The sequence below is a fragment of the Desmodus rotundus genome, chromosome 6, assembly GCF_022682495.2.
Source record: "Desmodus rotundus isolate HL8 chromosome 6, HLdesRot8A.1, whole genome shotgun sequence".
NCBI lineage: Eukaryota > Metazoa > Chordata > Mammalia > Chiroptera > Phyllostomidae > Desmodus > Desmodus rotundus.
In genome coordinates, this window is record NC_071392.1 from 153,515,765 (window position 1) to 153,540,597 (window position 24,833).

General features: G+C 51.6%; 1 protein-coding gene across 1 annotated transcript in view; it reads right to left on the reverse strand.

Annotated features, from left to right (window-relative positions):
- LCP2 (lymphocyte cytosolic protein 2) overlaps window positions 1–12,521 on the reverse strand; it is a 38,455-nt gene extending 25,934 nt beyond the window's left edge. The window contains exons 1-3 of the mRNA XM_045185084.3: window positions 12,186–12,521; window positions 8,109–8,171; window positions 3,098–3,144 (exon numbers count right to left, since the gene is read on the reverse strand). Coding sequence (XP_045041019.2) covers window positions 3,098–3,144; window positions 8,109–8,171; window positions 12,186–12,263 — 188 coding nt within the window. The 5' untranslated portion in view covers window positions 12,264–12,521. The remainder of the gene's footprint in view (window positions 1–3,097; window positions 3,145–8,108; window positions 8,172–12,185) is intronic.
- Between the last annotated feature and the right edge of the window lie 12,312 nt (window positions 12,522–24,833).

The following is a 24,833-nucleotide window of genomic DNA, read 5'->3' on the forward strand; positions in this document are numbered from 1 at the left end:
AGTCAGAATTTGATATTGTGCTCACTGGGATTTTGCATAAAATAATAAGAACAGTTTACCCTTTTCCCGTGCATGTTGCTGCTTCCCCATCATTTCCTCTGACTTTGCTACTGAGCCTTTGCGGTAGGTTTTCTCTGCACCCTTTTCTCTCCTCTGGACTTAAATCCCTCACGTCCTAGGAAGTTGCAACTCCACGGCTGGAAGTCTCCCACAGTCCCCTGATGCTCCTGTCACTGTTTTATTTGGACTGTCCTGTGGGTTTCATTTTGGATACTTTCTATTGCTGTGTCTTCCCCTTAATGAATATTTTCTTCTGCAATGTCTGATCTGCTGTTCATCCCCGGCTGTGCATTTGTTATTCCAGACATTATCGTTTTTATCTCTAGAAATCCTATTTGGGTCCTTTTGTATTTTTCATGCTTCCCCTTCCCTTTTTGAACATACGGACTATATAGTAATGTGGCTCTTGCCGACTGCTTCTCCTGCCTGTGTCGTCTTGGGTCAGCTTTGATGCCTCGTTTTTCTCCTGTTGTAGGTCTCACTTTTCTGCTCATTTGCATACCTTTTCCTCTCTGATTAGACGCTTGATATTGTGGATTGTACTTGGTTGGGTGATGGGTGTTTTTGTATTCCTGTCAATATTTCTGAGCTTTGTTTTTGGAATGCAGTTCATTTACTTGGAGGCAGTTTAATTTTTTTTTTTTCAGTCTTGCTCTTAAGATTTGCTAGGTAGGGACAGACATTATTTTAGACGAGGGCTAATTATCGCCCACTGCTAAGGCAAGGTCTTTCTGTGCACTCGACCCGGTTACTGTGAATCTGAAGTTTCTCCAGTCTGCCTGGGAAAAACAGGCACCATTTCCAGCCCGGTGGCTGGATGCCCTCTCCTCCAGCGTTGGGTGGTCCTTTCAGAGGGTCTCCTTACCTTCCTGCGCTGGCCACAACTCTGCTGAGCAGGGCCCCTTGCAGTTCTCCAGGACATTCTCTCAGCGCAGCTCTTCTCCTCGACTCAAGTTCACCGGACTCCACCTGGGCCCCCTGCCTTCTGGGCCATGGCCTGGAGACCCTCTCAGAGTGGTGAGCGATCACAAAAATGGCCACGTTGTCTTCCTTCTCTCATTATCAGATGCCCAATGTCTTGAAAACCGCTGCTTCGTATATTTTGTCTGGTTATTTGGTGATTTCAGGCGGGAGGGTAACTCTGGTCTCATTACCGCTTGCTGGTCAGAAAGCCAAAGTCTCCATGCGTGTGGCAAATGGCTAAAGCAGCTAGGGAGTGGCGGGGCCCACGGTGAGCTGGGCAGCACACCCCATCCACACAGAGCAGCAGACACTCAGGCTCCCCCGGCTGTGTCCCCACAGTGAGCCCTGGATCGCACTCTCTTCCATTCGCGTCTAGAGAAGCTGGGCTCCGTGAAATAGTCTTTGGTTTTAAAACTCTGTGTGGATCGAACCTGACGTGTCTGCAGGCTGGCTCGCGCCCAACAGCCACCCGTTCTGACCCCGATGGGTTAAGTTCTCTTCTTTAGACAGAGCTGTGGCATTTTTTTCTAGAGCACCACATTTCTGCAAACAAAGAAATATTCCATGTCTGCACCCTCCAGTAGGGTAGGCACCAGTTCCACGTGGCTATCAGCTTTGGAAATGTGGCTCGTATCTGAGATACTGAATTTTTCACTTAATTTACTTTTTTTTGTTTTTCTTTTTTTCTTTTATTTATTTTTTTTATTGTTGTTCAAGTACAGTTGTCTCCATTTCCCTCCCCCCTGCACTAGGATTTTTCACTTAATTTAAATGTACATAGCCATATATAGTCAGAGAAAATCCTCAGGAAAAATAAGCATTCTTTGACAACAATTGCCCTTGGAAATAGGCACACCAAAAGCAAATCTTTATCCTTTTTATCCCTGCTCACCCTTTCAGATGCGGAAAACCTCAGAGTCCTATTTTCCATAATTTTCTCCTTTAGTGGCCCTACGTACTCAGAGACCTCCCACCCTCCTACTCCATTGCCCTGCTTCCCTTTTATTATCAGGAGCTCTGAGGCCCTTGGAGCAGGAGAAACGACCTCAGAGAATGTCCAGAGCACAGGTCTCAAACTGGGGTCCCCCAGACGAAATCTAGCTCATAGATATATTCACTCGGGCTCCCACAGTATTTAACAACATCTGAGCCAACATTTAAAAGTTGAGGTACATCCCATAAAACCAATGTATCTAGCTCCCTTTGGTAAATTCAGAGACGGAGCATCCTTGGGTCCACACTGCTGAGCTGAGTAGCTGCGGCTCTCTGTGGGTGGAGAATATAATTCTGATTTGCCACAGTCTCCACCATGCCCTATTGTTCATCAGCAAGAAGGCTATGTGCTGATCACCTGTTTGATCACCCTGATTGTGCTATTATTTTTCTTACGGTGGAGAAGTATTTCTCCATATCCATATTTTAGCCCAAGGTGGTAAAACAAAAGAAAAAAACATCAGTAGGGCTTTGTATTTTCAACCTGGCCCATTTTGCACACTTGTGTCACCTGCCTGGCTCCAGGAAGCATTTGAGGATGTGGGACCTTCACTAGAGGGTGGGAAACAGATGGCACGCTAGGCACGCTGAACTTCCCATTCAGCACCCCTGCAGGACTCCAGTGATGGATCACGCCCCTGACAGCCGCTTCCAATGGTCACTGTTGGCAGACACTGCAATGTGCCTTGCCGTCCCTCACACGTCCGACTCTCTCATTTTACTGAGCTCGAAACTTAAGCAATCACTGAGTCAGTGATGACACCACAATGAAACCTCAGGTCGCTTGACCCTGGAGGTATTTTCAGAGGCCCCAGCCACCCTACTGGGGAGGGAGGAAATGAAAACATGGTTCGGAGCTGGGTCTGTCTTTGGCCAGAGCAGTGGGCACGCCAGCAGTGCTGGACGTGTGTAACTTCCTTTTCCCAACTCATCATGAAACTTCTCTCCCCACACGTTGTGCTTGACTTCACTCTTCCTGCTCGCTTTCCTGTTTCAAACCAACACTGATAGATCACTGACTCAGCTCCCCATCCCAGCCTCTGTTCCCCAAACCACCCGAGGACTGACGGGGAGTACTTACGGCACCCGGAGCTTAGGGAACTTCTGGATGTCGTTTTCTGTCAGGTTCTGAAAGGAAGACACCAGCAGGTTACAACCCACAGGCAGGGCTCTGGGGAGTAGAGTCAGGTGTGAAACAGTAGGGAGTGGTGGGGACTGTGGCACACTGCCGAATGCACCCTATCCATCCTCACAAAGCGGGCAGCTTCTAGATGTACAAAAACCTGTGGGCCGGGTGTTGCCAGGTCTACTTTTTCAAAGGGAATACCAACATGTGGGTTTCAGGTGAAATTTCCTGAGTTCCAGATACTGAAAAATAATTTTAACTTAAACAATGTGAGAGCCAAATTGTGGGACCAAACAGAATTTGTTTTGTGGGCTAAATCTGGCATGTTATGACCTCTTCCTGCCCAAGGCTTTTACCACAGACTCCAGGGCCCCTCAGTCTCTGAGCTGAGCAGCTACGGGGAGCCAGCAGGGGGAGGGGGCCTGTACCCTGAATCCACCATCACAGCCCCAAGGCCTCTTTCACCAGCCTTACCAATAGAATTTTCTACCAATAGAATTTTCTACATTTGGGGATGCAATAAAGAGCCTCTCCTGAGGGAACCAAGAAGGGAAAGAAGAAAGAAATAATATTTGTGAAGAACTGACACTGGGCGTCTGCCTTATAGCACCTTGATTAATCTTCGCGCCAACCCTGGGTTGTAGGAGCTGCCAGCATTCCCATTTTATAGATTTGAAAGCTGAGGCTTGGGGTACGAAGCGGACTTTAGCTTGTAGGTGACAGAGCTGGGGTTGGAACCCTGATCTATGGCACCTGTGGTCAACTTTCTTCCTATCAGCTTCCCTCCTCCTGTGTCCAAGCCTTTTGAGGGTCCGGGTGTTGGAGGGGGCTGGGGGTGAGAGAAGAAGACAGTTGAAAGGGCAGAGGAGGGGCGGGGGTGCCAAAGCTGGAAACAGAAGAGTAGAGGGTGGGCTCATTTTGTGTAGAACCGGAGCAGGCCCCATTCACATTCTAACTGAGGCCAGAGGCCGGGAGGGAGCTCAGGAGTCAGACAAGCTGGGTTTGAATCTTGCTTCATTGACTTAGCAGGTATCTGATCTGGGGCACACACTCTGCATCTCTGAGCCTCAGTTCCCTCATCTGTAAAATGGGAATCATTTCAGTAATAATGGCCACCTTTCAGGGGTCTGGAGGACTGAATGAGCTGATACATATATTATGTATTTGACACCATGTTGGACACACCACACAGAAGTGTGAAAAATGGGGGTGTTAGATGAGTAATTCTACCCCCCGGGGGCTAGCTGGCTCTCTGAGGTTAATGTCTGTGCTTTCTCTCCACACCCCCCTTCCCGGGCTGACACCTGGAGAGTTTTTGCTGCCCCCGGAAGGGCTGGCGTGCTGCCCTTTGAGCCCAGCTGGCGCAGACACAGCAGCATTGTAGCAATGTGCACGGCAGACCCCTCTGCTCCAGCTTTTAGGAGCAGCAACGGACTCAGCCCTCAGACCCTGCAGCAGGGTTGGGGTGGGCGTCTGCCAAGAGTCCTGAAAAAACCAGGCTTTGGGTCAAGCTTCTAAACTTCCTTTTCTTTTTTTAAACATCACTGAGCTGTGGCATCTCCTCCCTCCATAGCCACCCCCTCCCAGGGCCGCTCTGAGACTCCTGTCTGGAGGGTGCCAGGGTGAGGGGAGGGCTTCCTGGGAGCTGCCAGAGCTACAAGAGCTGGGGACAGAGTGGTCAGCCACCACCTTCGGTTTTGCTGAGTTGGGAACATAAAGGAGGGAATTTCAGGAAGAGAGTGAAGGAGAAGGTGGCTGTGACCGTGGCTGGAGACACAGAGCAGCAGGCATTTAGGGAAGAGCAAGCCCGTTAGATCAGGGACAGGAACTGGGAGGAAAGATGCTATGTGATGTAACCCCTCCTCCACCTCCTTTAAAAACCTTCCACAAACTCTGAGCTGCATGTGCAATGACTCGGAGTTAGACCCGTGGGAACGTGATTCTGTGCTGAGTGGACCCTCCAGAGGGGCGCGGGAGACAGGAAAGCTGCCAACTGGCCCCACGCGGAAGGGCAATGCGGCTGAAGCGACGCTGCTGCTCGAATACCCAACACCCATTCTCTCTTTCTTCCTTACTGACAGGACTTGGATTTTGCTCAGAGCAGCAAAGGTGCCCCATTCAAAATACTTAATACACTGCCAGGGGCATCCAACCCGCGGTCTGCGAGCCGCACGCGGCCCAGGGTGGCTACGAACACGGCCCAACACAAAATTCTAAATTTACTTAAAACCTTTTTCTTCCTCATCAGTTTTCATTAGTGTTTGTGTACTTAATGTGTGGCCCAAGACAACTCTTCTTCTTCCGTTGTGGCCTGGAGATGCCAAAAAGCTGGACACCCCTGCTAGACTTTCTTGCAGATGGTCGAGGTCACGGGACTCAGTGTGACCAGTGAGATATAATTGAGTTCTAGTGGATGGAGCTTCTGGAACTTACTGCTTTCTTGAAAACATGGGAATGAGAGGTATTCCCCATGCACTTTTGCACCTTTTACTTTTTGCCCTTCCCCCTTCCTCCTCCTGCCTGGAGTGCAGATGTGATGCCTGAATACGGAGCAGCCCTCTTGCAACCACTGGGACAGAAGGAAGCCGCAGGCTTTTTCCATAAGCTAGAGGGTGCCCGGGTTCTCAATGGCTTCCTTCAGCAGCTCACCAGCCACAAGCACCCGCCTCTAGATTTCTTATCACTTGAGAGAGATAAACCCCACTGTGGTTAGGTTTCTGTTGCCCTGCACCATGCCCCTCCTAAGCACATCTCCTCCTTTTCTTCAGCCTTCTGGAAGCGTAGCACTCCCGTTTCCCATGAGAGAAGGTCTCACCCTTCTTACTAGAAAACAAAATGGTAGCGAAACAAATTCGAGGGACCTGCTAGCTCCTATGCTGCAGAAGAAGGAAGGAAGAGAGAGGGAGGGAGGGAGGGGAAAAGACAAGGGCCTTCCACTTTTGCTTTCAATCGCAGAATGGTCCTGGATATTCTAAAGCTAGAAGGAATGATAGACAAGAGGTTAGAGCTCAGATCAGAGCTCACAATGTATCCAGGGCATCTGCGGTGGAGGGTGGGTTTCAACAGAAGCTGGGGCAGGCGCTGGGCTCTGCTCCCTGCTCCCCTGGCTCTGAGCACCTCTCTTTCTACTTCCCCATTTACACAATGATCAGGATATGCAGCGTGTCTGCCAAGCCCCGGATATTGGAGCAGAGGAGACAAAGTGGCTCAGGTACCATTTCTCAACCTAGGAAACAACCCTGCCCTGCAGGCCTGAAACTCACATGGGAACCCACAGGCCTGGGAGGGACCACCACCCAGTTTAATGTGCTCAGTTAACAGAGGAGGGAGCCGGGGAGGCCCAGAGAGGGCAAACACTTATTCCAGGTGAGGCAGGGCATCAGGGCTGCAACCAGGACCATCCTCAAAGATGTCTCCCCCCTTCCCACTTGCCCTGATAAGTCTTTGTTCTCAGTGCTACAGGCGCCAGAAGGAAACATTCAGGTTTGGCAGTAATTTGCAAGAACAATACCACAACGGAACTCCAGGAACCCTATTGGCACAAAGCTCAGAATGAAGAAGTGGCATTGTTAAAGACCCACGCAGTGTTAGCTTACATTACAGGTGTGCTTGAGTCCAATTATTAGGTGTGTGACTTAGAACAAGTCACACTATGCTATTCCTCAATTGCAAATGAGGTTGTTGGAGCCCAAAGGGCCCTTTCTGCCCTAAAATAAGTTTCTGGGAGGCAGAAATCACATCTTAATCATCTCTGTATTCCCAGCACATGGAATGGTATGGTGTTGTGTAAAAGGAAGTCAGGAAAACGCTTGTCAAGGGAATGGATGGGTCCATGAATGACTGACATACATGGACCCACGAATGAACTTGTCCAATTTGGCCCATGAGAGCAAACTAGCATAATTCAGACCCATAAGGACACAGGTTTGGTCCCAGCATGAGCCTTGAGAGATGCCCAACAAGGGGCAAAGGACTATAGATGGCAGTGAGCTTACCATCACTGAAGGGATTCAAGTATATTTTGGTGGCAGGGATGCAATACAGGAAATGGGTTCGTGTGCTGGGTAGAAAGCTAGAGGGCATGACTTCTCTGGCCCCTTCCGACCCTGGAGTCTCATGGCCCGGCGCCCGCACTGCAGCTGACTAGACCTTCAGGGAAACACAGGGTAGCTTGCCCTCCTCGTTCCCAATCCAAATCAGAAACATCTACTCCGTGAGACCTCGATGTCTCGTTTAAAGGATGAAGAAATATGCCCAGAAGAGACAGATTTGTGTGGTCAGGGTCTGTCTCTCTTCCATGGGGGCAAAGTTGTCAGGGGAAATGCCCAGACCACATCCCCAGCCAGCGGCCAATCCCTCTATCGCCTTCCACCCAGCGGCTAATCCTGAACAGACAGCTGTAAGAACAGCTGTATCTTACTGAGCCTACACTTGAAACAGCTCACAACGCAGTGGAGTGGAAAGAGCCATATTGCATGTGTTTAATTGGCACAAAACTAACTATGTGAATTTAGTAGCAAGAAATAGAGACGTAATTGGAATAATGAGGGTGGGCCCACTCTTCATTCCACTCCATGAGCATGTACCCCAGAATGAGAGATGGGAAAAGAGAATCTTCCGTTCTCCCAGGCAGTCTTTTTTCCCCTTGGACTTCTCCAAGTGTGAGTGGATTGTGAATAGATTTTCAAGGTGGGGGGTGGTTTTAACTCTACTTGGATTTCTTCTTTATACTTTGACTTTGGAATGTGCCTTGGTACCAGCGCTTGTCTGGCAGGTGTGTCCTACACAGAAGGATCCTGAGAGGCGAGGAGGGAGGGTCCGTACAAAAGCTCTGAAGGAGGCAAAGGGCTGTGTTTAGATCCCGCAGACAGGCATTGACCCTGGGCATCCTCGGGGCCAGGGCAGACCAGCTGGCCCTGCAGCCGCTGGTTAAAGGACAGAACAGCTTCAATCTCCACGCACTTACCAAAAAGCGCGGTCCATCAATGTGATGCTTCTTCACGGCCTTTTCACAGTCCTTGTAGTTGAGCTGCAAAGAGGAGAGGAAGGCGCTGTGAGTGCCGGCAGGCTCATGCCATTGGTTCCCCTCCCTTGCCTGCCCCTGAAGGTAAGCAATTTGTGGTACTTGTGGCTAGCCAGACTCCCCGGTCCCTCCCCTGTCTAACAGAGAGGCCGGTCCCTCCCTCAGCCCAGCTTTCACTAATCCCTTGGGACTCTCCGAAATGGAGAACTTGCCTCGGTCCACTGCTTCGGGGCCAACCCCGACAGAGAGAGAGCGCCTTCAAGGCTACACGGGCAAGTAGAGAGGAGCAGAAAGAAGAAACTAAAATAGCATCCATTGTCTCGCCTCCCAGAGGCAGCCTCCGTCAATGGTTTCACTCGAAGCGTATTCCTAAACACCACTGAGGTTATCATTGATATTCAATCTTGTTAGCCTGACTTTGTCTCCGAAAATCACCTTCAAGGGGTCATCTAAGCACTGCCTCATGTCATTGCAGACTTCCTTTACACAGGAGTTAACTGTTCGCTGATTGCTAGACATTTAGTTTGCTCACCAAACTGCCGCTCCAACAACGAGAATCGGAGGCTCGCTCTCAGGCAGGCGCTGTTCTGACCAGTTAAACCAACCTGATTCATTTAATCCCGATGTTTTTCAGAGGGAGAGGCCAAGACTCGGGGAGTCAAGTAAATGGCATGAGGTTCCACGGGAGGCAGGTGATACAGATGGCAACCGGGCTTCAGCCAGAGGCTTTAATGTCCGTGTCAGGAGTGATCCCTTGTTTGTTGTTGATGGCGTTATCACTGACACGCAGGAAGTCCCGGGAACAAAGTGAAGTGCAGCTTACTGCACCATCCAGATCAAAAGGTGGGACCCCACATCCTTTCACATCCAGGTTTGTTTTCTTCTACTTGACATCAATTGTTTAAGTTACATTCTCAGGACAGAGCTATAGGATTAACAGGAAAGATCGCTTTGAGCGTCTTAGTTGCTTTCCTGAAGAGTCCCATCAGTCGACAGTCCTATCAGGTGTCTTCAACAGCATTTGAATTTGCATTAGAAATGGCTCTAATTTGAAGTTGGGGGATGGAGTATTTGAGGCTAAATGTTTGTCCGGAGAGTCCTAAGTTCTCCTCACTGGTATTGAGTCTCCCAGCTTGTGGCAGCCTCCTTCGGCTACAAATTTAAAACCAGGGCCTTTTCTTATGGCCCACAGGACTAAAAAGTAAGCACAACCGTCGTAACCCCTGGGCTGGCAAGGGCAGGATGAGTGTTAGAAAGCTCAGGAAGACCTGATTTAGAGGTCAAGGTGGGAAGCAAGCAGCATCCGAGGAGCCCTGAGCATCCCTCTTATCTACGTGCTCTGGGCTGTGGTTCTTGGATTAGGCAACTGCCTTTAATGCATCATTTTCACTGTCGTGATCATCAGACGAATCTCTGGTTGTACAGGGTGCTGGCTTCAACTCTAGACAGACAACCAGCCCTGGAGACTGGGGCCTGCCCAGAAGTTTGATTCTGATCCAGCAATGTCTGGGCTTAGCACCCAGCTTTGGTTGGCACTGGTCTAGAGCAGACAATATCTGATATTGTAGATGGGACAGCCGATGCCCCAAGAGGCCTGAAGTCGGAGGCCTACAGTCACAGAGGCAGTTGGGAACACAGCTGGGATTAGAACTTTTGGCTCTGAGCCAGAGCCCTCTCTACTGCATGTCCCAGAGATGCTCTCCTGCCAAGTCAAAAGGCATTGGAGGGGTTAAAGAAGCACAAAACATGACCCAAGTCTGCCCGGGGCTTCCATTCCAGACAGAGGATGAGCTATGCGGAGCTGAGGCAGCAAAACACAAAGACCTGCCAGCCTGCTGGAGTCCGGTGACTAGAGCAGGAAAAATGGAAGCTGGAACAGAAGTTGCCCCTCTCTGCTGAATGCATCACACATGTTCCTTCCTTTAACTCCCCCAACTATCCCACAAGGTTCGTTACTGTTATTATCCCTATTCTACTGATAAGGCACAGAGAGGTCAAGTAACTAAGGCGATGTCACCAAGCTAGCAGGGGGCACAGCCAGGATTCAAACCGGGGTGTGTCTGACCCCAGAGCTGGCTGGGCAGGAGTTTCCAAGGAGGGCCTGATATCAGTGCTTCACTAGCAATCGCACCGGCCAATCAATCTTTTAAATAGGAGATTCGACAGCTGAGATCCATCCCCAGATAACTCCGTGGTGATTCACTTGGTATTTTCTCTCTGGGGGGCTGAAGTGCTCAGGACTTGAAGGGTGTTTTCTGAGACTCTGGGGGGTCTTCCAGACCCCAGACGCACCTCAGTCTCCTTGTTTCCCCCCTTCGGCCCTCTTGTTCTGGGAGGGGAAGCCTGTATGAGTGCTGAGGACGTGTCCCAGGGTCCAGGATTTCCAAGAAGTAAGTTCTAGCTTTCCCCGGCTCAGGCAGAGACCCCTCCCCCGAGCCACCCCTGACCTGTAGCCCGTCTCCCTGTGCTAAGGGAGCTGGGTCCATGGATTCTTCTGTCACGGGCTGGGTTGTGCATTCTCCTTCTCACATCTCCAATGAGGCCTGTCTGGGCCTCCCAGCCTGTTCCTTGGTTTCCCTCCCTCGTTCTCGATTCTTCTCCCCTTTCTTTATGGAGCTTCTGCCACTTAAGAGCATCTTGACAAATTCCACCGGTCGCCCCAGTTCATTTGGTCTACATTTAAGAAAAGTAGTTCGAAGTACCCTTTGAGAGTCAGGTGTCCCAGCCATCTTTGCGCCCACAACACCGAGACCCAAGTTTGCTCTGACCTTTCAGAGGGAAAAGGAACGGAAACGAGATGCATGCACAGGGGTGCATAACAGGGTCTCTGGGCTCTGCCTGCATCCTGCCACACCTGGTCCAACATTTTCATACTTTCCTTCTTTAGGTTGGGGAAGGACAGCTGTGCGAGTCAATGCTTTGGTCCCCCAAAGACCCCAGGTTTGGCTCTGTGCCCCAGGGAGCCTGTTCTACCCCAGGAAAAGCAGAACGTTGAACTTAGATAATCTCTATGGCCTTGACTTTAAACTCTCATCTGTATGATGGTCTGGAGTATCAGCGGAATAAGATGCCAGCCTCCTCAGATGGGTCAAATGTCCCCCACAAGATACCATACCCCTTGCACAGGGACAGAGGGTCCCTAACTCAGTCATGTGGCTTGAGATCTGCCCAAGCAGATATGTGACCTGTGGTCCCCCCAACAGATGACTAAGCATGGGGATCTTTGAGCATCTCCAAGGCTAGAAAGAAGGACACCAACATTCGGTCTCAGCTCTGCTGTAGCTCAGCTGCTGACCCTGCCTGGCTCAGGCTTGTCCTCTGTAGGAGACAGCTTCCCTGGCTGTAACCTGGGCTCATTCCAGTTTGCAGACCTGCCTCTCAACACTCTCATAAAGCTCCAAGGAGAGTCTGTCCCATGTAAGGGCTTGAGGGACCCTCTTTCCAGGTCTCTAGCAATGACAGCCCAGGCGCTACCTCCAGCATCTCTCATCATAGCCTTCTCCACCCTTCCCACCCCCTTTCCTTTGCCCCATGCCCAGGACCCCATTTCTCCCTTTCTAATAAGTAGCCTTGATCTCAGTTATAGCACTTCCACATCTCAGAGCACAGACTTTCACACCAGACAGGTGACTGGAATCCCGCCTCTGCCACATGTAGTCCCTGGGGCTTTGGGCCATGTAACCTCCCTGAGCTCGTTTTGCAGCCGAGCCGAGGGGGTAGACAGTGTTAAACTGGAGCACGTTAAATGGGCCGGTGCCTGGAGAGCACAAACTCAGGCCCTGGCTCGTAGTAGGTACACACTCATTTGAGGGCCTCCCTTCCCCCCAATCTCATTGCGGGAGCGCTCAGTGGTGCCGATAGATCTGCAGGGTCCTCGTTCAGCGGGTGAGGTTGCCGCGAGGGTGGACAGTCACTGCCATCTTTTACACCTCTCATGTCTGCCTGGACTCTGCCTTCGAGCCTCTGTCCAGCCCTCCAAGGGCACTGCCAGCCCCCCCACCACCAAAGAGCAAGGCTCACCTTCCTGAAATACTCTGCGAGGCTGTCGGGGTCCCAGGTCAGGACCTCGGAGCGGAAGGGCACACTTCTCAATGCCATGGCTGCTCTCCTGGGAGGAAACTCACAAGCTGAGCGTGGGTGTAGCACCCATGGACCGCGAGCCCCAGATCCAGGGCGTGGAGGTGTCCTTGGCTCTTCCAACGCCCAGTCACCCTCTGGAACGGCCTTGTTGGAGCCAACGTCTTTTCTGCTGTAGCCAGATCCCAGAAAGCAACGCTTCCTCTACAAGCAAATATGGTCTCTTCTCAGAAAACGACTCAGCAAGTTTCCTTTACCACTTCCTCTGCTGGGCTCTAAATAAGTAAACAAGGAAGCCCAGCTCCAGTGACTGGAGAGCCAGAGAGAGCGAGTGGGTTGGTAATTCCCCGCTGGTCCTGGCCACTCTGGCACAGTGGGAGTGGCGCTGAAAGGGAGCTGGACTCCAGTGTGAGTCCAAGAACATTTCCATCGACAGTCCTGGCCCCCATATGTCTATGCCACATTCCTGATTGGCTGGGTCTCTGCAGACAAAACTCTATTTTGACAGTTGACCTAAAAAAAATAGAGACAATCCCCCACGTCAGTGAACTGCCGGGGGAAGGAGTGGGGCCCTTGTGTTTTCCAGCTACCCCTTAGTCTCGCTCTAAAGGACAACGTTGAGATTCCCTCAGCTGCCCCCATACAGTTATCACCAGAGGGTTCTCTGTGAGTGAGTCAGTCAGTCAGGCACCCAGGGCCGAGGAAAGGGATGCGCCGGGCAGAGCAGGCTTAATTTCTCGTAGGATGGTTCCCATGCCATGCGACACTGGTGAGGCCTGAAGAGCTAGGAAGCTCAGCTTCCATATCTGGAAAACAGGAAAACAGAGGGCTTGCTTCATGGGCACCTAAAGCTTAAGTGCATTTAACTAGGCACACTAGGAGAAAAAAAATATTCAAAGAAAACAAATGATCGGGATGGACGCCGCCACATACTCCGTTTCCTACAAAACTCCTCCATATATTCTACCTGAAGCGCACATTCCCGGGAGCGGGCCCGAGACAGGGATGGGGGCCTGCTGTTTCCTTAGTCGGCCTCGGACCCTGTGCACCCCTCGTGGTCTGAGCGCTTCGCCAGCAAATGTATTTACGCTGCACTGCAGCCTCTAAACACAAGTTCACGGCTTCATCCAGTGATCTACGTGTGTGCACACACACACACAGATGTCCCTGGGCTCCGACGCTTGAGGAAAGGACCCAGCTCTGTGCACTTTCTTTTTTTTTTAAGATTTTATTTATTTATTTTTAGAGAGGAGCAGAGGGAGGGAGAAACATCAACGTGTGGTTGTCACTTTCACACCCCCCACTGGGGACGTGGCCCGCAACCCAGGCATGTGACCTGACTGGGAATCAAACCGGCAACCCTTTAGCTTGTAGGCCGGCACTCAATCCACTGAGCCACCCAGCCAGGGCTCTGCTGCACTTTCTGAGGGATGCTAAGTTTCCCCTGAGGTGGTGCCGTCCCCAAGCTTTTCCAAGCGGGGCTTTGGCCACACCCTGTCCCCACTGTCACTGCCTCACAGCAGCCTTGCCAGGTCACCAGATCGTATGGAGCTTCAGTGACATCTGCATTTCACCCCAGGCCGGCACCTTCATGGAAGCGGTCCGTCGACCTGAGCTGGCGTCATCCTCTCTGCATGGGGGGGGGGCTGGGGCATCAGTGGAGGCAGCCCAGGCCCAGGGCTCCTTGCAGGGCCTGGGCCTTAGGGCTCTCAGTGGCTGACCATGCTCTCCCAGAGCCCCGCTCCTGGTGAGAGAGGTCGCTTCACTTTTCAAATCACCAGAAGAACAGATAATGATTTTTTTTAAAAAAAGAAAGAAAGAAAGAAGCCATTTGAAAAGAGAAGGAGAGAGAAAAGTTGCTTCCAAGTGATTGAAGTGATCGAAGCCATAGCTGGGAGTTGAACGGGGCCTCGGGAGATGGTACAGAGGGAGGCATTCTGTGTGTGTGTGTGTGTGTGTGTGTGTGTGTTGGGGTGTACTTTATGAGCAAATAAAACATTTCATACCTGTGGAAAGGAGCATTCAAGATCATCCCTAAAAACAGAAGCACTTTTAAAATGATGGTCACTCCCCACTCAGGAGAGTAAGAGTCTGCAAAAGTTGGAATTAAGGTACAGCTAAATACTAGGCGCTGGGGGGAGAATTATTTAATAAATGTAGCCAAGATGGACGACCTGTGGGGCCCATTTAGAAGAGGGACGCAGCAATCAGGAAACCTGGTGACACTGAGAATGACGATAAGAATCCTCACAGATAAAACACATGGTGTCCTCCCTATGTGCTGGGGGCCGGGCGGGGATGGGGGGCAGCTACGCCTCCACACTAATTATCTCGTTTGGTTGTCGGTGCCATTATGGCTTCTCTGCAGAAGGGAGAACTGAGGCTCAGAGAGGTAGAGCTACTTGCCACCTACTCACTCAGAGTCCAGCGTCCTTTCTGTGCCGCCTAGGCTCTGAGATGTTACACAAATGGCCCAAGCTGGAGGAGGGATTCAAACCCAACTCTATCTCTGGGGCCTGCGTGGTTTCCACTCGGTCCACCTGCCCTCCGTGGAGAGCAAGTGAGGTGGTCAGAATGGACAGGTTACGAAAGGCCCTTTCCTAGGGCAGGCAGGTGACCCCTGGGGAAGCTGGTTACTTCAGGCACCGAGTCTTTCCTCTTCCTGTCCTTGGGGTTTTCCTAGTGCTCATGGGTTTCGCATCTCCCATCTCTGGCCAGAGGCTTCCAGGAGTTGCAGAGGCAGGACTGGTTAGCCCTGGCAAGGAGAGGACCAGGGTGACGCTGTGCGGGCCAGCTCATTGGCCCGGCCTTGGGCTGCATACCTGTGAAACGGGCAGTGACAATAACAGCCTCTGGGTAGAGATGGGATGCTGCGGTGTGAAGGCTGGGCCAACTCACACCAGTCCTCTGAAGAGCATCACTCTTGGCCTTGAGCATGAAGCAGAGCTGAGTGGGGAGCAGCTAAGCACAGTAATGTCAAGCCAGGGCCTGGGTGGGACCCTCCTGGAGCGACCCTCCCCCGTCTTTCTCTCTCCCAGCCAGACAAAGAAACCCAAAACCCATGAAGGAGCTCACTGAGAGGTTAGCAGAGGCCTTCTCCGGCTTTGTCATCTGTAGCTCAGGGTTGGGACAAGGTCAAATAGTGCCTGAGCCCAGTAAGAAGAGGACGCCGGCACAGGGCTGGTGGGATGGGAATCTTAAAAGTGCATCCCAGCCTATGGACAAAAAAGCAATACTTGCAGTGAGTGATAAGTTGGATTTTTCAATATTAAGGATAAAAATTGGTATTGGAGCAGCACACTGCAACCCAGAGAGGGATCACCCCAGCATCCTTCCTGCCCCACCCCACCCCACCCAGACTTGAGGGTCCCTCTGTTTCCTGCTAACCCACGGCAGATTCAGGTGGGCAGCAGAGAGAACTGCTTGCTTCATGGCTAACGTTAGAGGTGAGAAGAATAAGCCGTTCATTAGAAGAGTTCAGGAGTCTCAGCCTCTGTGTGTGCCGGCGGGGGAAGGAGGTATCTATCACTCAGGGACCAGGAGAGAAAGAAGAGGGGCTTTGGAGGGGAGAGTAGGCCGACCTTCTTAGCAGAGGTACCTACGGAGTCAGAAGGTAGGTGGGAGGATGTGCTACTTTGGATTTAATTTGAAAGAGGGTGGTGGCTGGAGGACCGAGAAAAAGGTGGAGGCGTGAGGCCCACAGAGGGCGCTGCCTTGGGGCCCTGCAGAGAATGCCTCCGCACTTCATCACCCCGGCCTCACCTCCACTGGCATTTTATGCTGAGGTGCATTGCTATTGGACCTTTCTCTGGGCCTGGGTGGGTTTGCCTGTTGAGGAAAAAGAACTGTCACCTTCCTGGGGTCCGGGGATAATTTCCCGCCCCACCCCCATTCTCTGAGGCTGGTGGTGGAAGCACCCACCCTCTGTGTGGAACCTTCTGGATGGCAAAGGGCCCCACCCACTCGGGGGGACAGCGGGGAGGGTCCTGACTGCCCCCCCTGCGCAGGACAGCTCCACACACCAGCAGCCATACACTAAGGCACAGAATTTGGTGGCACTGCCTCAGAACGGGTACACCAGGAAGGACCGGCCTGCCATGCAGCATCCCTGTTCTAATCAGTGCTCCTGGAAGCTGGGGACTGGGAAGTGGGGGAGGGGCTTGTGTATGCCACCTTGTACTGTCTTCTTGTCCCACCCCAGCCTGGACAGTCCTCACCTCCCCCAACCGGGGGCATGCATGATGAAAGCATGAACCAGCTGCCCCATACAAGGAGCAATATTTTCCACTTCCTCAGAGCTGACAATTTCATTCTTTTCAAAAAAAAAAAAAAGGTGTGTTTTTCATCCTCTCTCTTTGTGTCTCTCTGCTGTTTTAGCTGAGGTACCTCACAAGTTCAACGGTGGGTGGGAGGAAGTGCTTATTTGGACTTCCTGTCAAGCCTCCCTTCCTTGTCTGCCCTATTTTTGACTTGGGCAGCCTATGCCCAGATAGCTCTGCTCGGAGGGAAACTCCCCAAGTGCCCGCAAGGGTGGGTGGGATGTGGGCAGGGGTCAGGAGCGGGGAAGGCAGGCTCCTCAGCTTGACGGGAGAGGAAAAACCTCGCCCCCTCCTCCTCCCAGCAAGCTGGAGAAATGCAGAGAGAGGGGAGGGGGCAGGATAGCTGCAGAAAAGCAAAAATGATTTTACCTGCACCCCAGCTGCATCTCCAAGGAAGAGCAGTGGGCCCAGGAAGCACGTATGTCCGTCCCCCTGAGATGAAGCGGAGATTTGACTGGCAAGCCCAGCCGCCCAGCACCAGTCCAGCCCTTTCTGCGTCTGAGCACAAGTGACCCTCACAACAGCCCTGTGAGGAGACAGCAGCGCTCCAAATGTTACAGGTGCGGGCAGACTGCAATTCCCTCGCCCAGGTTCCCCCAGCTAGGACACAGGGAGCAGGCAGGGCAACGCAGGGCTGGGCGGCTTTCCTTCGGTTTCTGTCTGGGCATGCCACTGGGCTGATGGCTGTTGGTCTGGACTTTCTGCCTCACCTGTGGCCTTGGTGCTGGTGGCCTCCTCGCTCTTTGTGGAGTTCCCGATGTGGGCTGCATTACCTGCCTTGAAAATATCAGTGCCCTGCCCTACCCAGTTCTTATCTGACTTTCCAAACTGAGTACGCCTCCCAACACCTCTCCTGGGAGGGTCTTATCACTCCTCACCTCACAGCTCTCCCTGGAGCAGAGCATGCAGCTGGCAGAAGGAATGGGATGGGGTTTCAGGAGAAAAGGATGCAACCAGAAACACATCGTTTGTCCACCCAGCCCTTCCAGGAGGCCCCAAGTGTTTGGGGAAAATAAATGCTAGATTCGTGCACCAGTTAATTTTATCATGTGATCCTTCGGACCACTCTTTGTGAAAGGGGGTAGCGGTGTACATACCCATTTTACAGATTACAGAGAAAAGCTTGGGGGGCGGGGGAAGTACTTGTCCAGCGCCTCACAGAGAGTCAGAGGTAGAACGTGCAATTGGAAACCAGGCCTGTCTGATGCTAAGGCTCCTCTGAAAGACACGGTTTCCGAGGATGGACACCAGTATGTAGGTGAGGAACCAGCATTTACCTAGAACAGGTTGTGCCATATTTACTGGGCTACAAAAGAAAGGACATTTTTGTCTTTGCGTTTTCCTTACATAATGATTCTTAGTTTGCATGCATTTTCCTCTAACTTCAAAAAACACAGGTTTGACAATTCTGATGCTGGGTTAGTGGTGCAGGCTCATGAGTTGAATCCCTCAAACGTACCCTGCAAGTAGGTGGACACCCACTCTGGGCAACAACTCAGCTAGGTCAGTCGGGCTGGATGGGATGGGAGGGTTGGGGTGGGGGAGAAGAGTCAGGGGAGGGAGGGAAGGAGCCCACCCTCGTTCCCTCCAGCCCGGGACCCTGTGTTGCTCTGCTGTGGAGACCGTGCAGTTGTCTGGCTTCTTTGGGGTCGAGTTCTTACAGCCATCCTTTGGGATATGGGAATGCCCCTGTGTCCTTCTAACAAGTTACCTTATGACGCGGTTTGCAGGGTTCAGTTCTGTAGCTTGCAACTTGAGTCTGTTTGGGCTGCTATAACAAAAAATACCGCTGACCAGGGAGCTGATAAACCACAGACATTTATTTCTCTCAGCTCTGGAAGCTGGAAGTCCAAGATCAAGTGGCCAGCATGGCCGTTTTCTGGTGATCATCCATGTCATCAGTGAAAGTGGAAGAGGCCCTATGAACGGCGCATCCGGACAGCAGGCATGGTCCAGGACCATCACTGGCAAACGGGAACACCGGCACCCTGACCCCAGCGTGCTCACGTGTTTACACTGGTGCCTTGGCCAGCCTTCTGCATGGTCTCGTCTGCCCCAGTTAAGCAGAATTCCCCCGTCCTTACTTGCCCTGGCACATGGTGACTCTCTTTGCGTTTAGCAAGAAACCAGAATCCCATTTGCCACAGGCAGAAGCCCCAAGTGGAACTCAGGAGGGGGCACGTTGGAGCCCCTAGCCTTGAGCCCAGCAGCTGCTAGTTCCCAGCTATGCGATGGGCTTCCTCGGAGCATCGCCTTATCCAGCCCTTATGAGAACCGGAGGGGCTGCTTTGTCTTGACCCAGGGAGGTTAACAGGGTCACAGCTACATGTCATGTCTGAAAAGCCAACAGAAAGTACCAGGTTCTCACCCCTACTATAGTTCCTTGTTATCTGTTAGAGTGTTTCAGGCCCTCTGGCAAACCTCTATACCACCAGACTGCCAAGGTCATGATTTAGGAAGTCCCGCCCAGGCGACGTGAAGGCCAAAATTCCCCTGAGATGTAGCATTCTCTACGAGAGGGCCTTTGTTCCTGTTTCATGGCTTCCTGTGTGAACCTGGGAACTCAGAGGGACTCAAGTCCAACCCAGAGGCCAGCTGGAATGATCCTTCTGGTCCAGCTTTTTTGCCCAAGTCCAATCCCTCAGAAGCTCGACCACAGACAAATCTTTCTTTCCAAAGACAGAACCGGCAGGAGGCAAGGCTCAGACTCTGGAGTCGGAACCTGCGCCTGAATCCCACCTCTGCCACACTCCAGCTGTGTGACCGTGGCAGTCTAGTCAACGTGCCAGTTCCCAGAGGGCGAAGAGGAAGGTTAAATAGAGCACCAGCCTCACTGTGTGGTTGGGAGGATTCAGTGAACTAAAATTGCGAGCACAAAGGCACACTGTGGACGGTGACCCTGGCTGGCAGTTTTCATTGTTAGGAGCATATCTGACTCCTCTGTTCTTCCCCAGGACCAGCCTAGAGGAGCAACTAGTGCTCCCTTTGCAGCAGGTTCCCGGGCTGCGTATAACACAGAGCTCCCCTCTCCCATATCACATGCGGGTGGGAATCAATTGCATACACTACTTTGTAACATTTCTGATGTGGACAGACAGCAAAAGTGGTGGAGTTGAGCCTCCCTAAGAAATAAGAAAAGGAGCTGTGAGCTCATAGGCGGATAAGTCCAGGGAGAAATGCAAGTGAGGGAAGGCAGCCTGCTAGGAAAAACAGTTCATCCAACGTGATGACAAATGGCCTTAGTCAGGAAGATGATAAGGACGGGTAGGGACTGGGGCAAACAGGGAGCAAGCAGTTCAGTTCAAGTCAGTTGTTGCCATATTATGATGAGGGCTGCTAGTGCAGGAATGGAGCCCAGTGGTGCCAGATCTTTACATACAAGTAGCTAGAAAGCTAGATTTTATGTTTTTAGAAAAGGGGGGGGACTCCATCAACATCGTAACCTGGAATCTGAATATGTTCGGTTACATGGCAAAGGGGAAATTGAGGTTCCTAATATTCTGGCCTTAAAATATGAAGACTATCCTGGAATACTGAGTGGGCCCAATGTAAACACAAGGGCCCTTAAAAATGGAAGGGGGGGGCAGAAAGGTCAACAGGAGATGCGAATACGGAAGAAAAGCTCCGAGAGATGCCACGTTGCCAGTTTCAGGAAGGAGGCTGCAAGCAAGGAATGTGAGCGGCCTCAAGCCGCCGGGAAAGGCGGGGAAGAGGATTCTCTCCTAGACCCATGAGGAAGGAGGGCAGCCCTCTCTTGGAGCACAGCGAGGCATACATCAGGTTTTCGACCTCCAGAAGTGGAAAATAATGAATCTGTGGTGTTTTGTCGCTTACTTAGTGGTAATTTGTTACAGCAGCAATGGGAAATGAGTGTATCCACTAACTTAAAAAAAAAAAAAAAAAAGCCAAGTGAGCCAAACAGAGCACCTGTTGGCTGTGGAGTACCTATGAGCCACTTCTGATTTAGAATCACTCAATGACACAATTTTTTTTTTAATCCTCGCCCAAGGACATGCACACTGATTTAGAAAGAAAGGGGAAGGTCAGGGGGGAGAGTGGGAGAGAAACACGGATCAGTTACCTCTCCTACTTCTAGTACACAAGATGGAACCTGCAACCTAGGCATGTGCCCTGACCAGGGCTCGAACCCACAAACTTTTGGTTTGTAGGATGATGATACAACCAACTGGACCACACTGGCTGGGGCAAATGACAATTTTTTCAGTTGGAGGGACTCCCTGACCAGATCAGTGGCTGGGTGGTGACCACAATCACACAGTTGTGAGTCACACGAGGGACTCTTCCCCGGAACAGGACTCAGGCCACTGTCTGTGCTTTCGCAGAAGGCCAATGCAGGTGAACTAATATTGGGCAAGTCCCCTCCAGTGTGGCATTCATGTCATAGGCCCTTGTGCCTTACGTAAGCACAACTGTACATGGCCAGGAGGAGAGAGAGACAGAGCAATGTTAAGTAAAAATCCGGGGCCATTTCGCCTACTGTTCTATTCAAGAAAAAAAAATTGCCCCAGGGGAAGCAAGAAGGCCAACTACAGGTGTTGTCTTCAGCAGTCAAACCCCATCCAAGAAAAACTTCCTTCTACACACAGAGCACTGTGCTAGGCCTCTCTCTGTCACAGCTGCTCACTCGGCGGGCCACTTCCCAGACTGATGTTCCTGTTTCTCAAACTCGCCACACGTTATTTCCCTATTTTCTTTGTATTTATTTAAGATCCGCCCAGAGTGAGAACGCGACCAAGTTCGCCTGCATTCAGCACCGTCTGTGTCGCTGGTGTTCTGAGCCCTGGTCCGGGATTGCTTTGCACCCGCCGGGCACCTGCCTGTGAAGACCGTGGCATATCGAGACCCGAACCTCTGGGAAATGGAACCAGTGACTTGTAACTATGGACTGGTCAAGTCCCCCGGAGTGGCCGCTCCTGGGTGTCCTTTAGCTGTGGCTGTTCTGTTTGGACCACAGTGCTCCTCTCCACTGCCCCCACCCCCAGAAAGTGACTTTGAAAGCCTTTAGCTGAGCTATGTTCTCTTCAGCTTGCCAGAGTGCCCACTCTGCCCATTGTCTTATACCACCCCCTTCACTCACTCATCGTCCCTGCCAGGCCCCCACAAGAGTTTGAGTTTGTGACATGTGATCCTTACCCAATATCCACATTCAATTCAGTTCACTTACTCATTCATGCAACAAATAGTTATTGAGCACCTACTACGTGCCCAGAACGCTCTAGGTGATGGAAATTCACAGTGAACAACAGACAAAGTCCACAGTCCTCGGGAACCTCATGATAATGCCGATGGCTGTGATGGTGACAATTAGCCTTGTGTATTTACCTTGTGCCCGGCTATGTTCTAAGCCCTTTTTTGCACACACACATGTGCACACACGCACACACTTCTTACACCCTCACAACAGCCCTATAAGGCATCTTCCTTGCTGTTTGATAAAGGACCTGAGGCACAGAGAAGTTCCCTGCCTGTGTAGGAACCAGATGCTAACAAACACACCAGTAAGAGGCTCCAGGATTCCACTTCCCAATGTGGTAGCCACTAGCCACCTGGGGCTATTTTAATTAAAAGTAATTAAGGTAATTAAAAATAATTAAAATGAAATAAAATTAAAATTTCAATTCCTTGGTCATAGACCTTTCAAGAACTCAACAGTCACCTGCGGCCAGCGGCTACCGTTTTGGACACAGAACACTTCTACCCTCCCGGAGACCCTTGGGAGTGGGCTGGTCCACAGTGGCGTGCCTAGTAACGGAAGCTCCAGGGTGTGAAACTCCCCTGACACTCCTCAGCTGGGAGACCTCGAGCAGAAGTCTTCCCCTCTCTGAACCTCAGGTTAGTGAGCTGTTGAATGAAGTTCCTAATGTCCTCCTCAAGGGTGCTGGGGAAGGTGAATCATTGCCTGGAGGTCTAGACAGTATCCAGCACGAAGTACACATCCGGTCGATTATAGCTATTATTATAAGTATGAAAACAATGAATAAGAGGTAGAGATCCATATTATGGAGATGGAGCAGGATGAGGGACAGAAGGTAGGGGGTGAGTGCTTGGACGGGTAGGTTAAGAATGTCCCCTAAAGGAGGTAGCACCTGCACAAAGTCCCTGGAAGGACATCCAGGCAGAGGCCATGGGTAAAGCCCCAGAGGCCGCAGCTCATTTGACGTGTTCTGGAAACAGCATCCTACCAGAGTAGCTGGGCAGGGGTGAGCCAGGGAGAGGCGAGAGAACAGGCTCAGGAGACACTGAAGGACCCTTGTGAGGACTTCGGCCTTGCTGCTGAGTGGGGTGGGGGCACTTGGTGGCCTCTGAGCAGGGAAGCAATGTGGTCTGACTTCACTTTGAAGCATCACCCAAGCCAGGGTAGAGAGAGTACTCTAGGGGCAGGAATAGAGGCAGGGAGGCCCCTTAGGAGGCCAGAGCCAGCAGGCCTGTTGGAGGCACTGAAAGGAGTGGAGCTGAGGGTTTTACATTCAAACCTGTTTGCCTGGATGTCCTGGCTCTGTCCTTAGGTGTTAACTCAGAAGTCACCCTTTCAGAAAAGGCTTCCCGTCAGCTTGGCTCACAACTGAATTCCAGCCCCTACAGCAGTGCCCAGCACAAACTAGGGGCTTGAGAAATGTTTCTGAATCAATGAATGAATGGTATAGAGAAGAAAGGAGGACAGGTGATACTTGAGAAAAGGCATTGGCCTAAAGCCCAGAGAGGAAAAGGCATTGGCCCGAAGCCACACAGCAGCCAATGGCAGAGCCTGCGCAGGAGCCTAGGCCTCTGAACCAGTGTCCTGCACCTTCCTCTGCTCCCCACCACCTCATGAAAGTTTCCCTTTGGTCTCAGAGCCCCTTGTGTTCAGTGGTTGCCTTCCCCTTGACCTGGCTGTGTCTTTCGTCTCTTCCCCATTTTATCCGGAATGTGCTCTGCTGTTTGGCTGAACTTTCCCTTTTTCTGCAGGCCCAGCCCAACTGCAATATCCGGACAGTCATAGGCATCATGTGAAAGAAACAGAACAGGAAGCCATGGTGCCTGACCTGGTTTCTCCAGGAGAGCAGGCTGCTCAGTGAGATGCAAAGGTACAGCCTGTGGCTGGGGTGGTGGGGGCCGGGTGGGGGAGCAGTGCTGAGCTAAGCATCCTCCCCCAAACATAACGTGTCACAGAGCAATGATGGGGGTCACGCAGTTTGCTTTGGTGCCTGCTCAGGGCCTGCCCCGAGGAACCTCACTTGGTCTGCTCTTGAGAGCAGAGAGACCCCTTCTTGCCTCCCCTACTTTCCTCCCCTTCCTGACCCACAGGTTGCAGGGTGGTGTACTTTTCCAGCTCGCCTGCTATCCATTCTGGACACTTATCCCACCTCTGGTGTAACAACAAAATCTCCTCCATGTTCTTTATCATCATAATAATAATATAAAAGCTGCCTTTTAGAACACTTATTCTGTATCAGGCTCTCGGCAAATCCACAACCCTTACATAGCCCGTGTTACAAATTGGGGCACGGGGCTCGAAGGCTACCCCGCGGGTGAGTGGTGGGGTTGAGCTCCATCCCAGGGCCTCCCTGGGCCTGATTCTGGAACTTGCTTTCTTTTCTCCAGACATAATCACCATTCATTCATTCCTCATTCGTTTGTTCATTCCTTCAGCATTTTTTTTTTAATCAAAGCCATAGTACATGCCAGGCACCATTCTGAGTATTTGGTGAACAAAATGAACAAGACAGACCAGGTCCTGCCCTTGAAGAACAGCAGGAGAGAAAACAATGAATGAGAAACAAGGGCACTGAGGCCACTTCCAGTAGGGACACCTGCTGTGGATGCAAGGGAACACGCCAAGGGTGTCTTCTCCAACACGGGGCTGGGGAAGGTCACTTCGTGCTGATGGAAGCCAAACACGGCTGGCAGGAAACCCTTCCCCGGCAGGTGGGGTGTGAGGCGGGCTGTCAGGACAGTGGGGAGGTGCATGGCTGACCCGGGGAAAATCACAGGGTGGTGTGGGTCTCTCACCAAACCATGCAGGGGCATCTGAGGTCCTCACCACCAGCCCTTGTTTACGAAGCAGTAATGTATCCTCTCCCTCGTTAGGGTTAATGCCAAAGAGCGTTTACCTTATCCTTGTCCCTGTTCTTGTCCCTCTTTTCTCATTGCGCCTGCTTGGGCCCCCACCATTGTTTCCCCTATGACACCAGAGGCTGAGGAACCGGAAAGCCACAACTTCAGGGGAGGTGGCAGGCGCTGGAGCAGCTACTTTGAGCTCCACCTGGGGGCC